The 12,673-nt window shown below is 35.8% G+C and overlaps 1 protein-coding gene across 8 annotated transcripts in view; it reads left to right on the top strand.

Moving 5' to 3' along the window:
• The window catches only part of ZDHHC13 (zDHHC palmitoyltransferase 13), a 189,830-nt gene that overhangs the window by 145,862 nt on the left and 31,295 nt on the right, over positions 1–12,673 (top strand). For all 8 annotated transcript variants that reach the window (XM_079930300.1, XM_079930296.1, XM_079930299.1 and 5 more), the window contains one exon: positions 10,699–10,844. In XM_079930300.1, the coding sequence (XP_079786426.1) occupies positions 10,699–10,844 (146 nt within the window). The remainder of the gene's footprint in view (positions 1–10,698; positions 10,845–12,673) is intronic.

Genomic DNA, 12,673 nt, shown 5'->3' with positions numbered 1-12,673 from the left:
CTTAGATTGTCTTTGTTTCTACTTTATGTGGCCAGTAAAGAGCACCTGCTATGAGAAGTGTCAGCTCTGCCATTTTCTTGTTTGCTTGTACTTTTACTATCGTTATTATTTCAGTTCGTGGCTTCTTGGTAGTAGTAATCAGTTTAAGCCACTTGCTCATTTTGGGAGGGGTAACTTTAAAATTAGTAAGTAGTTAAAATGAGATACTATACCTTGAAAATTACTTAGCCTGATGTATACTGCAAAATGTTGAAGGTCCCACTGTAACCCCTCTGGGTGTGGACTTTTACTCTGTCCCCAAGTTACCTTGTAAACAGACCATGAGGAGTGACCTACTTGATATACAGATTCAGTGAGGCTGCGAGGGCTAAGAATTCATAAATCTTTTTTTTTACATAAATTCATTTATTTAATTTATTTATTTTTGGCTGTGTTGGGTCTTTGTTGCTGCGTGGTCTTTTCTCTAGTTGTGGCGAGCAGGGGGTACTCTTTGTTGCGGTGCGTGGGCTTCTCATTGCGGTGGCTTCTGTTGTTGTGGAGCTCGGGCTCTAGGCGCGTGGGCTTCAGTAGTTGTGGCACGTGGGCTCGGTAGTTGTGGCTCGTGGGCTCTAGAGTGCAGGCCCAGTAGTTGTGGCGCAGGGGCTTAGTTGCTCCACGGCATGCGGGATCTTCCTGGAGCAGGACTCTAACCGGTATCCCCTGCGTTGGCAGGCGGATTCTTAACCACTGCGCCACCAGGGAAGCCCCCAGAATTCATAAATCTTAAAGAAGCCAAATGTATAAATTTTTGTGGGTTCCCCTCTTTTTTTTTTTTTTTAAAAGGAAAAGTCATTATAACAGCTTTAACATTTTCTTCCGTTACCTAATGGGTCACTGAGTGGTTGGCCTTGAGTGCACTTGCCTCACTTTGGAGACCATTGACTTTGAAAACAGGCTTTGAGTTTATATAATCATTTTTAGGTTTTACTCTGATCTGGATTTGGACAAAAAATGATGACGTGAACAGAAAGTACCTCTTGTTCTCTCGTCTTTGTCACCCATTTTTGCCATTTAATCACATGTTGCTTCCATTATCACTTTACGCTCTTTGTCTCTGACTTAGCTGCCCAATTAGACTTAAACTCCTGGAGGATACGTACCCACATCTTCTGTTTTCCTAGCATAATGCTTTGCACATCATAAATACACAGTAATTAATTGCTGAATAAATACATGCTCTTTACATTGAAATGTGTAATCCACCTCAACTTTCTGCATGAAAAGTGAAGCTGATGTCCTTAATGCCTTAAGGCATAATGAGGAGCAATAACTTTGTATCTGTATAATATGTGACATTTATTTGTGATGAAAAGTCTGTATATAAACAAAGTCTTGATCTTCCTAATATATAAATGGAAACTGATATACAATCCACTAGAAAAACAGTAGACTATGAAAAGGCAACCCACAAAAGAGAAAGTATGAGAGCCAATAAAGAACAAACAATCAAACTCAGATTCATTAGCAACTAGGGGCATGCAAATGCAAAACAAGATGCCGTTTTTTTAGCCATCAGATTGGCAAGATTGTAAAAAGATTGATAATATTCAGTTAGGAGGTTTGTAGGGAAAAAGAACACTTACATACTTGCCTGTTGGGAGTGTGAATTAGGGAAGGTCAGTATCTGTTTATGTTTAAAATACACATATTTTTTGACCCAGCAGTCCTGTGTTGGGGAATCAGTGTTATAGAATGTACAGGATGTTAATTATAGGGTTGTTTAGAGAGTGAATGCTGAAATCAACCTGCATGTCTAACAATAGGGAAATGGTTGAATAAATTATGCTAGGTCTATACAGTGGAATAGTATTCAACTATTACTTGTTACTGACCTGCAGCGCTGTACATGATATATTGTTAGGTGAGACAGGCAAGTTGATGAATAATTATATAACTGGATCCCATGTTTGGGGATAAATTTTGTTAAATATAAGAAGAAAATGATAAAAACCTATGTATCCTGTGTAATGTTATATATGTTAAAGTATATACACATAGTGAGGAAGGATACACCAAACTGTTAATAATAGTATCTCTGTTGGTACAAGATTGGAAGGGAAAGAGTCCAGATTATCAACTCTTTATTCACTTTGGTATTGCTGGTGTTTTAAACTGAAAGTTTTAAAATTTTATAATTTAAAAAGTCTAAGTTTTATATGAAAAGCAGACTGATTTCTCTGTCAATTTTAGCTACATCTGCTGTTTATTGACGCTGGAGAAATTCTGAGTATAGTATATTCAGCTCTTTCCTTGACCCCTTGTCTTCTTCCAGTTAGATGTAATTATAGTTACTGTGATATGGTGAAAAGTAACGTTCTTATTTATGTTTTAATCTAACTACCTATATGTTTATTATTTAGCTGTGTGAGTGTGTGTGTGTGTTTGTGTGTGTAAAATAAGAGTGTCATGCAGTGAGGTTGAATTTACCAGATAAATCGGAACTTATGTATTCAAATAAGCATTTGTGGTTCTAGCTCTGGGTAAGATGGAGTAAAGCACACTCCACCCTGTCTGTCCCACTGAATGCACTAGATAGAAAGCTATTTAAGGATTCCCAAAAGAAAATTTTAGCAGGTAGGGTGGGGGAAAAAACCAGAATTCAGAAAACCACTGAACCAGGAACTAATTTACCTTTTTCCCATCTGGGTCCCCTCCTCTCTTCCACCGCCCTCTCCCTGGACTTGAACCCTGGAAGTGAGCATCCCTGCAGAGAGAGAGCACTTCTGGAGAAGCCCTCTAGTTCAGGTTCAAGGAGCAGGAAAGTGGACTCCTGGCAGCACAGGCACTGAAACTCTGAGGCAGGAGGACTTCCTCTCTGAACAGAGGAGTTGTAGTCCCAAGACAGTTCTTAGAGGTGACACCTGAAGCATGATCCATAAAAGAAAAAAACTGATACATTATACTTCATCAAAATTAAAAATTTTTGTTCTATGAAAGAGATGTAAGAAATGGGAAGGTAAGCTACAGACTGGGAGAACAAGTTTACAAATCACATATCTGACAAAGGACTTTTGTCTAGCATGTGTAATATAAGGAACTCTCAAAACTTAGCAATGAGAAAATAAATAGCCTAATTAAAAATGGGTAAAAAGACTTAGACAATTCACCAAAGAAGATAAACAGATAGCAAATAGCACATGAAATGACACTCAGCCCCATTAGCCATTAGGGATATGCAAATTGAGACCATGATGGGACACTACTACACATCTATTACACTGACAGTATCAAGCGCCAGAGAGGATGCAGAGCAATTGGAGCTCTCATACGTTGCTAATGGCAATGCAGAGTGGTACAGCTACTCTGGAAAACAGTTCGGCCATTTCTTATAAACTTAACATCAACTTACCAGAGGGCCAAGCAGTCTCACTCTTAGAGAAGCAAGAACATATGTTCACACAAAATGAATGTTTATACAGCTCCATTTATAATTGCCAAAAGCTGGAAACAACCCACGTGAGTTTGAATGGATAAACGGTGATACATACATATAATGGAATACTTTATAGCAAGGAAGGAACTATTAATAACATACAGCATTATGCTGAGTGAAAGAAGCCAGTCTTAGAAGATTATATTCTGTCTAATTCCATTGTATGACATTCTGGGAAAGGTAAAACTAGTGATGAAGGACATGTCTGTGGTTGCCAGGAGTTGAGGTAGGGAGAGGGTGTGGCTAAAAAGGAATGTCCTGAGGGAGGTTTTTGAGGTGTTGGAACCGTTCTGGATCTTGATGGTGGTAGTGGTTACAATTTACAGAACTATATACCAAAAAGTCAATTTAACTGTAAGGTAACTTAGAACAAAAGGATTTGCTCCTTCAGAGTAACCTGTTGAGGGGTTATGGACTTACTGCAATAAAACTACTATTTGTTAAATCTTTTTTGGAATTCCTGGAGAATTGATGTAGTCACATCATTTCAAGTATCTTCAATTTTCTGTTCTTAATGTGTATTCATCCTTTGAGAATTTTCTTAAAACAATGAAAAGTTGGTCAGAGAGACAGTTGTGGTGAATAAGGTGGATAAAAGCCAGGTAACAACTTTATGGTAAAGAACAAGATGGGATTATAAAATAGCCAGTTTTGATCTCTAGGAATGATTTGCTAGGTATTTGATGTGAACCTCCACCTTAAATGCAACTAAAAATGCTGGATACAGTATAAAATCTTAAGTGTTTTATATTTTTGATGCTATTATAAATTTTAAAAAAGATTCCTGAGGATTCTCTGTGTACAGGATCATGCTGTCTGCAAATAAAGGTAGATTTGCTTCTTTTCTAATCTGTATGCATTTTTCTTTCCCTTACTCTGTTATTGTGTCTAGGACTTCAGTACATTGTTGATTAGAAGTGGTGATAGTGGGCATCCTTGCTTTGTTTCAGTCTTTAGAGTTCAAGCATTCAGTCTTTTACCGTTGACTGTATGGTAGCTGTAGATTTTTAAAAAATGCTCCTGATTAGGTTGAGGAAGTTCCCTTCTTTCCCTAGTGTGCTAAGAGTTTTTATCATACATGGGTGTTGAATTCTGTCAAATGCTTATTCTACTGAAGTGAGTATATTTATTTTGTTAATATGGTGAATTGCACTGATTTCTTTTGAAATGTTTAAGCTTGGTTGTAATGTATATTATCCTTTTTATATATTACTGAATACAGTTCTGCTAATATTTCATTTAGGATCTTTTCATCTGTGTTCATGAAGGATATTGAGTCTATAGTTTTCTTTACTGCTTATGTCTGTTGCTTTTAGTATCAGGATAATGCTGCCTTCTAAAATGAGCTGGGAAGCAGTCCCTCTGTATTCTGAAGGAGTTGGTATCATTTCTTCCTTGAGTGTTTTCATAGACTTTGCCAGTTAAAAGTCATGTGGGCCTGGAGTTGTTTTGTTTTGTTTAATGGGAAGTTTTAAAATTATGAACTCAATTTCTTTAATAGATAGAGTGCTACTCATTTCTTTTTAAGTCCATTTTGATAACTTGTGTCTTTCGAGATATTTTATGCATTTCACCTAGGTTGTTGAATTTAGTGGCATAAAGATGTTCACAGAAGCCCCTTATTACCCTTTTAATATTTGCAGAATCTTATAATGATGTCCCCTTTTTTAAACTTGCTATTTGTCATTGACATCTTTTTTCTTGATCAGTCTGACTAGAGCTTTATCAATTTTATTGATTTATTCTTTCCAAAGAACCAGCTTTTGGTTTTAGTGATTTTATGCATTTTTTTCTTTTTTATATTTCATGGATTTCCCTATCTTTATTGTTTCCTTCATTCTGTCTACTTGGGATTTAATTTTTTTTTCCTCTAGATCCTTAAGATGAAAGCTTAGATCATTTATTTTAGTTTCTTCTTTTTTCCTATTATAAGCATTTAAAGCTAAAAATTCACTCTATTTAGAAAAGTGTTGTTTTGTTTCCAAATATTTGAGAATATTCCACGTATCGTTTGGTTATTGATTTTTTAAAACATCTTTATTGGAGTATAATTGCTTTACAATGTTGTGTTAGTTTCTGCTGTATAACAAAGTGAATCAGCTATATTTATACATTTATCCCCATATCCCTTTGCTCTTGCACCTCCCTCCCACCCTCCCTATCCCACCCCTCTAGGTGGTCACAAAGCACCGAGCTGATCTCCCTGTGTGATGCAGCTGCTTCCCACTAGCTATCTATTTTACATTTGGCAGTGTATATATACCAGTGCTACTCTTTCACTTCGTCCTAGCTTCCCTTCCCCCTCCCCGTGTCCTCAAGTCCATTCTCTACGTCTGCGTCTTTATTCATGTCCTGCCCCTAGGTTCTTCAGAACCTCTTTTTTTTTAGATTCCATATATATACGTTAGCATACGGTATTTATTTTTCTCTTTCTGACTTACTTCACTCTGTATGACAGACGCTAGGTCCATCTGCCTCACTACAAATAACTCAATTTCATTTCTTTTTATGGCTGAGTAATATTCCATTGTATATATGTGCCACGTCTTCTTTATCCATTCATCTGTCGATGGACACATAGGCTGCTTCCATGTCCTGGCTATTGTAAATAGAGCTGCAGTGAACATTGTGGTATGTGACTCTTTTTGAATTATGGTTTTCTCAGGGTATATGCCCAGTAGTGGGATTGCTGGGTCGTATGGTAGTTCTACTTTTAGTTTTTCAAGGAAACTCCATATTGTTCTCCATAGGGAGGACAATTTACATTCCCACCAACAGTGCAAGAGGGTTCCCTTTGCTCCACACCCTCTTCAGCATTTATTGTGTGTAGATTTTTTGATGATGGCCATTCTGACCAGTGTGAAGTGATACCTCATAGTGGTTTTGATTTGCATTTCTCTAATGATTTGTGATGTTGAGCATCCTTTCATGTGTTTGTTGGCAATCTGTATGTCTTCTTTGGAGAAATGTCTATTTAGATCTGCCCATTTTTGGATTCGGTTTTTTGTTTTTTTGATATTGAGCTGCATGAGCTGCTTGTATATTTTGGAGATTAATCCTTTGTCAGTTCCTTTGTTTGCAGATATTTTCTCCCATTCTGAGGGTTGTCTTTTGGTCTTGTTTATGGTTTCCTTTGCTATGCAAAAGCTTGTTTCATTAGGTCCCATTTTTAAATTTTTGTTTTTATTTCCATTTCTCTAGGAGGTGGGTCAAAAAGGATCTTGCTGTGATTTATGTCATAGAGTGTTCTGCCTGTGTTTTCCTCTAAGAGTTTGATAGTGTCTGGCCTTACATTTAGGTCTTTAATCCATTTTGAGTTTATTTTTGTGTATGGTGTTAGGGAGTGTTCTAATTTCATTCTTTTACATGTAGCTGTCCAGTTTTCCCAGCACCACTTATTGAAGAGGCTGTCTTTTCTCCATTGTATATTCTTGCCTCCTTTATCAAAGATAAGGTGACCGTATGTGCATGGGTTTATCTCTGGGCTTTCTATCCTGTTCCATTGATCTATATTTCTGTTTTTGTGCCAGTACCATACTGTCTTGATTACTGTAGCTTTGTAGTATAGTCTGAATTCAGGGAGCCTGATTCCTCCAGCTCCGTTTTTCTTTCTCAAGATTGCTTTGGCTGTTTGGGGTCCTTTGTGATTCCATACAAATTGTGAAATTTTTTGTTCTAGTTCTGTGAAAAATGCCAGTGGTAGTTTGATAGGGATTGCATTGAATCTGTAGATTGGTTTGGGGAGTATAGTCATTTTCACAATATTGATTCTTCCAATCCAAGAACATGGTATATCTCTCCATCTGTTGGTGTCATCTTTAACTTCTTTCATCAGTGTCTTATAGTTTCCTGCATACAGGTCTTTTGTCTCCCTAGGTAGGTTTATTCCTAGCTATTTTATTCTTTTTGTTGCAGTGGTAAATGGGAGTGTTTCTTTAATTTCTCTTTCATATTTTTTGTCCTTAGTGTATAGGAATGCAAAAGATTTCTGTGCATTACTTTTGTATCCTGCTACTTTACCAGGTTCATTGATTAGCTCTAGTAGTTTTCTGGTAGCATCTTTAGGATTCTCTATGTATAGTATCATGTCATCTGCAAACAGTGACAGTTTTACTTCTTTTCCAATTTGGGTTACTTTTATTTCTTTTTCTTCTCTGATTGCCATGGCTAAAACTTCCAAAAACTATTTTGAATACTAGTGGTGAGAGTGGGCAACCTTGACTTTTTCCTGATCTTAGAGGAAATGGTTTCAGTTTTTCACCATTGAGAATGATGTTGGCTGTGGGTTTGTCATATTTGGCCTCTATTATGTTGATGTAGGTTCCCTCTATGCCTACTTTCTGGAGAGTTTTTATCATAAATGGGAGTTGAATTTTGTCAAAAGCTTTTTCTGCATCTATTGAGTTGATTATATGGCTTTTATCCTTCAGTTTGTTAATATGGTGTATCACATTGATTGATTTGTGTATATTGAAGAATCCTTGCATTGCTGGGTTAAACCCCACTTGATCATGGCGTATGATCCTTTTAATGTGCTGCTGGATTCTGTTTGCTAGTATTTTATTAAGGATTTTTGCATCTATGTTAATCAGTGATATTGGCCTGTAGTTTTCTTTTTTTGTGACACCTTTGTCTGGTTTTGGTCTCAGGGTGATGGTGGCCTCGTAGAATGAGTTTGGGAGTGTTCCTCCCTCCGCTACATTTTGGAAGAGTTTGAGAAGGGTAGGTGTTAGCTCTTCTCTTTGATAGAATTCACCTGTGAAGCCGTCTCATCCTGGACTTTTGTTTGTTGGAAGATTTCTATTCACAGTTTCACTTTCAGTGCTTGTGATAGGTATGTTCATATTTTCTGTTTTTTTCCTGGTTCGGTCTTGGAGGGTTGTAGTTTTCTAAGAATTTGTCCATTTCTTCCAGGTGGTCCATTTTATTGGCACATAGTTGCTTGTAGTAATCTCTTGATTTTTAATTTAATTCCATTTGTGGTCAGAGAATATACTCTGTATGAATTCAACCCATTTAAGTTTGTTGAGGCTTGTTTTATGGCCCAATGTATTATCTGTCTTGCTGAGTGTTAAATGTGTACTTGAAACAATATCTTTTCTCTTGTTGGATATAATTTTATGAAAATGTCAGCTGGATCCAGTTGGTGGATAGTGTTCAGTGTTCTCTGTCCTTTTCTGATTTCTCTCCTCTTCTCTATGCAGTATGGTTTTCTGTTTACTCATTCCATCAGTTGCTGAAAGAAGTATTAAAATATTCAACTTTAATTGTGAATCTTTCTATTTTTCTTTTTTGCTTCATGAATTTTAAAGTTCCTTTTGGGTGCATATGTATTTAAGATTGTTATGTCTTTTTTTCCTTAAGTCACTTAAAAATTTGTGTATTTATTTATTTTCTTTATTTTTCTGGCAGCATCGGGTCTTAGTTGTGGCATGCAGGATCTTCGTCGCGGCACGTGGGCTTCTCTCTAGTTGTGGCGTGCAGGTTTTCTCTTTAGTTGTGGCTCCAGAGCACATGGGCTCTGTAGTTTGTGGCATGTGGGCTCTCTCTTTGAGATGCGCGAGCTCAGTAGTTGTGGCGCGTGGGCTTAGTTGCCCTGCAGAATGTGGGATTTTAGTTTCCTGACCAGGGATCGAACCCATGTCCCCTTAATTGGAAGGCAGATTCTTTACCACTGGACCACCAGGAAGTCCCTGTTATGCTTCTTAATAAATTGGCTTCTTTAATATTTTGCAGTGTCCCTCCTCATCTCTGGTAATATTTCTTGTGCGGATGTCTACTTTGTCTTATACTAATATAAGCACTACATTCCTTATGCTTAGTATTCCTTTATGCATGGTATATATTTTTCTGTCCTTTTACTTTTAACTTATGTATGTTTTTATATTTAAAGTAGGTTTCTTGTAGACAATATGTAGTTTTTTTGAAAAAAAAATTTTTTTTTTTAAAATCCAATCTAACAAACTCTGTCTTTCATTTGGTTTTCTTTAGACCATTTGTATTTAATGTGATTATCAATATAGTTAAGTATAAATATATTATCTTGTATGTTTTTTCCTTGTCTGTTTTTGTTCATTTTTTCCCTACTTTTCCTGCATTTAAAAGAATATTAATTGAGTGTCTTTTAAGTGTTTTATTTTATCTCTGCTGTTGGCTTATTATATGACTTTGTTTTATTTGTTTAGAGATTGCTCTTGGGTTAACATTATACACATTAACTTATCACTGTCTTTCTGCAAATACTATTATAACATCTCTTATAACAGTATATTTCTGTTTCTCTGTTATCATCAAGGAATTAAAAAATGTAAAAAAGTGTGTTACATTTACCCACATAATTATACATATTTACCCATGTAGTTCTATCACTCTTTATTCCTTTGTATTGGTTCAGATTTCCATCTGGTATTATTTTCCTTTAGCCTGAAGAACGTCCTGTATCATTTCTTGTAGCATTAGGTCTGTTGGCAGTTTTCTTAGCTTTTGTTTGTTTGAAAAAAGTGTATATTTCACCCCTATTTTTCGAGAATATTTTTGTCGGTGTTTCCAGGTTTAGTTTTTTCTTTCAGCTTTTTTTGCTTTTGTCTTCTGGCTGGTACTTACTGATAAGAAGTCTGAATTCATTCTTATCTTTGTTTTCTTGAACATAATATGTCTTTTTCCTTCGGCTGCTCTTTTTATCATTGGTTTCAAGTGATTATTATATGCCTTGGTGTAATATTATGAGGTTGGTTCTGCTTGGGTTTGTTGAGCTTGTAGGAGCTGTGTGTTTATAATTTTCACCAAATTTGGAAGATTTTTATCTATTCTTTAGTCAAATATTTAAAACTATTTCCTCTTCCTCTTCTGGGACTCCAGTTATACATATTCAAGAACTTGATTCATTGGGAGATATCCTTAGGGTGTGTCTACCACGACTCCCTGAAGCAGAGGCCTACTGTCAATACCCATGACCCTCCACCTACTACAAGTAGCAAAAGCCATTGGTGCCTTTGCAGATGACCTTTGTTTTATGACAAAATATATAATTTGGAATTTTCTAATATTAAGCATCTAATCCTAGTGGGTAGAATTAAAATGAAAATCTTCTGTAAGATATACCTCTAATACTGAAAAATAATCTTTTAATTAATAGACATTGTTGATAGTACCAAGTGCTTCATGATGTAATTGAATGTGACATTAATTCTCTTACTGAGCCTTGTCAAATTACTCTTACTCTTCAGTGCAGGAATCACAGCCACAGCCCCCACCCTCCAGGATTTGGTCGACACGAAGTCTGTGCACATGAAAACAAAGAACTTGCCAAGGCGAGAGAAGCTCTTCCTCTTATAGAGGATTCTAGTAACTGTGACATTGTAAAAGCTACTCAGTAAGTCTTCCCAATGTTTTGTTTTATCCTTAGGTTCTGTTGAATTGTTATAATGACGCATGTGTGGTTCATGGCACTCCAGTGTACACCTTCCTCCCTTCATTCTCCAGTGATAGTATGTTTGTCATACCAACATCAGAGCATTTAATACAGTACACCTTAGCTGTTTATTATTAGTCTCTCCCATTAGATTGTGAGCAACTTCTGAGCAAAAGCATGTCTTTTTCATCTTTGTAACCCCAGTACTTTTACACAGTTGCTGTCTTCTATTAAATGCCCAATAAATGTTTGTTGATTGAATGAATGGTTTTAAATGACACTAAAACTAGACTCTGAGTTTGAAGCACAAATCTGAATCTTTTAAAATGTACTACAACCTAAATATGAAGATGGGATAGAAAAATATCAACTCACACACTGGTGTGTGGTTTAAACATTTATTTATTGAGTACTTTCTATGTACCTATTTTTCTGGGTGCCCTAGAAAAAAGTCAGTATAATTGAAGTAGGTTTTCTGACCACTTGAAACTATAGTCGGTTATTTTGCTTGCACTGAAAATGAAATATGTTTTGAAAGTTTCCCCTTAAGATCTCCATTTGTGGGTTTTTGCATTAAACCATTTCCAACGTTTTCACCCTTGTGGATCTCATTGACTGTTAACATCTACCCCACCTCTTGCCATTGAATATATTTTGAAATATTTTATCTGTCAGATTATGTTAATTAGTAATCCATTTTCTTAGTGCTCAAATATAAGCCTGCCCATCAGAGCTTCTAATCTGCATGAAAGAAACTAATGTTACTATACTAACTTGATATAATTTCTGTCAAAAGCAAAGATGTTTGGTGATTAGTTAACCTGTTTGGCTTTAATGTAGACTCATGTATTGCTTATGTTAGTTAAAAAGTTATTGACAATTATTTGAATATTCTAATTACTAATTTATATGAACTCTGGAGGCTCTGGGAACCACTACATTAGGTGAATATTGTTTGATATTGTTTGTATTATTATATTTATATGAATATGAGAGTGGGCTTAAGGTAAATAGATATTTGCTTTAATTAGAATGGAAACATTTAAATGTTTCTCTGCAACCAATAAAGCTCTGTAATGATAAGTGTGAGAAATTAGGTTATGTTCACAGGGAATATCAATAAAAACTCACATTATGTATATTTCCCCAAATTTTCTTCAGGTCTTGGACTTTAAGTGGTTGTGAGAATATATTTAGGTAGTATTTGGGAAGGGTGAAAGAGAGCTAGCTAGGATAGGTGTTTTTGTATTTTCTAAACCACCAAAATCCTAATTATTGTGTACCCTTTATATTTCTTATGTAAAGGGAGTATTTCTTTTCCAGTAAAATGTTAAAGTTGATATTTAAAAGATGGAGAATATAAATATTGGGTCAGAAAGTTCATTTGGGTTTTTCTGTAACATCGTACAAACTTTTTGGCCACCCCAATACATATGTATCATTATCAACAATTCATTCTCTTATTAATATTTTCACTTAGCATTGTCAAATGGGTACCTCCATCTTTTAAAAAATGCCATAAAGACAGACAGACAGGTGCACACACACGTTTTGGTGAGGCAGAGGTTATTTAACAGTGTAGGAAGTAGAGACAATTCTGCCATTTTGTTTGATTTTGACCCTTGAAGACATATCGAAACTTTCAGTTCCCTCTAAATAGAAGTAAGTTTCAGAGAAAGAGCTAAATGGTCTGGTGGATCTTAATAGTTTCTGTGGAAAAGAAATAGTGCTAATGAACGATTTTTTAAATTATTTTAGCATTAAAAAGGAGGTATTTCTCTGCTGTTTTT

The sequence above is a fragment of the Stenella coeruleoalba genome (genome assembly GCF_951394435.1).
Source record: "Stenella coeruleoalba genome assembly, chromosome: 8".
NCBI lineage: Eukaryota > Metazoa > Chordata > Mammalia > Artiodactyla > Delphinidae > Stenella > Stenella coeruleoalba.
The sequence above is the reverse complement of the archived record's forward strand: the minus strand, read 5'-3'. Positions and strand labels throughout refer to the sequence as shown.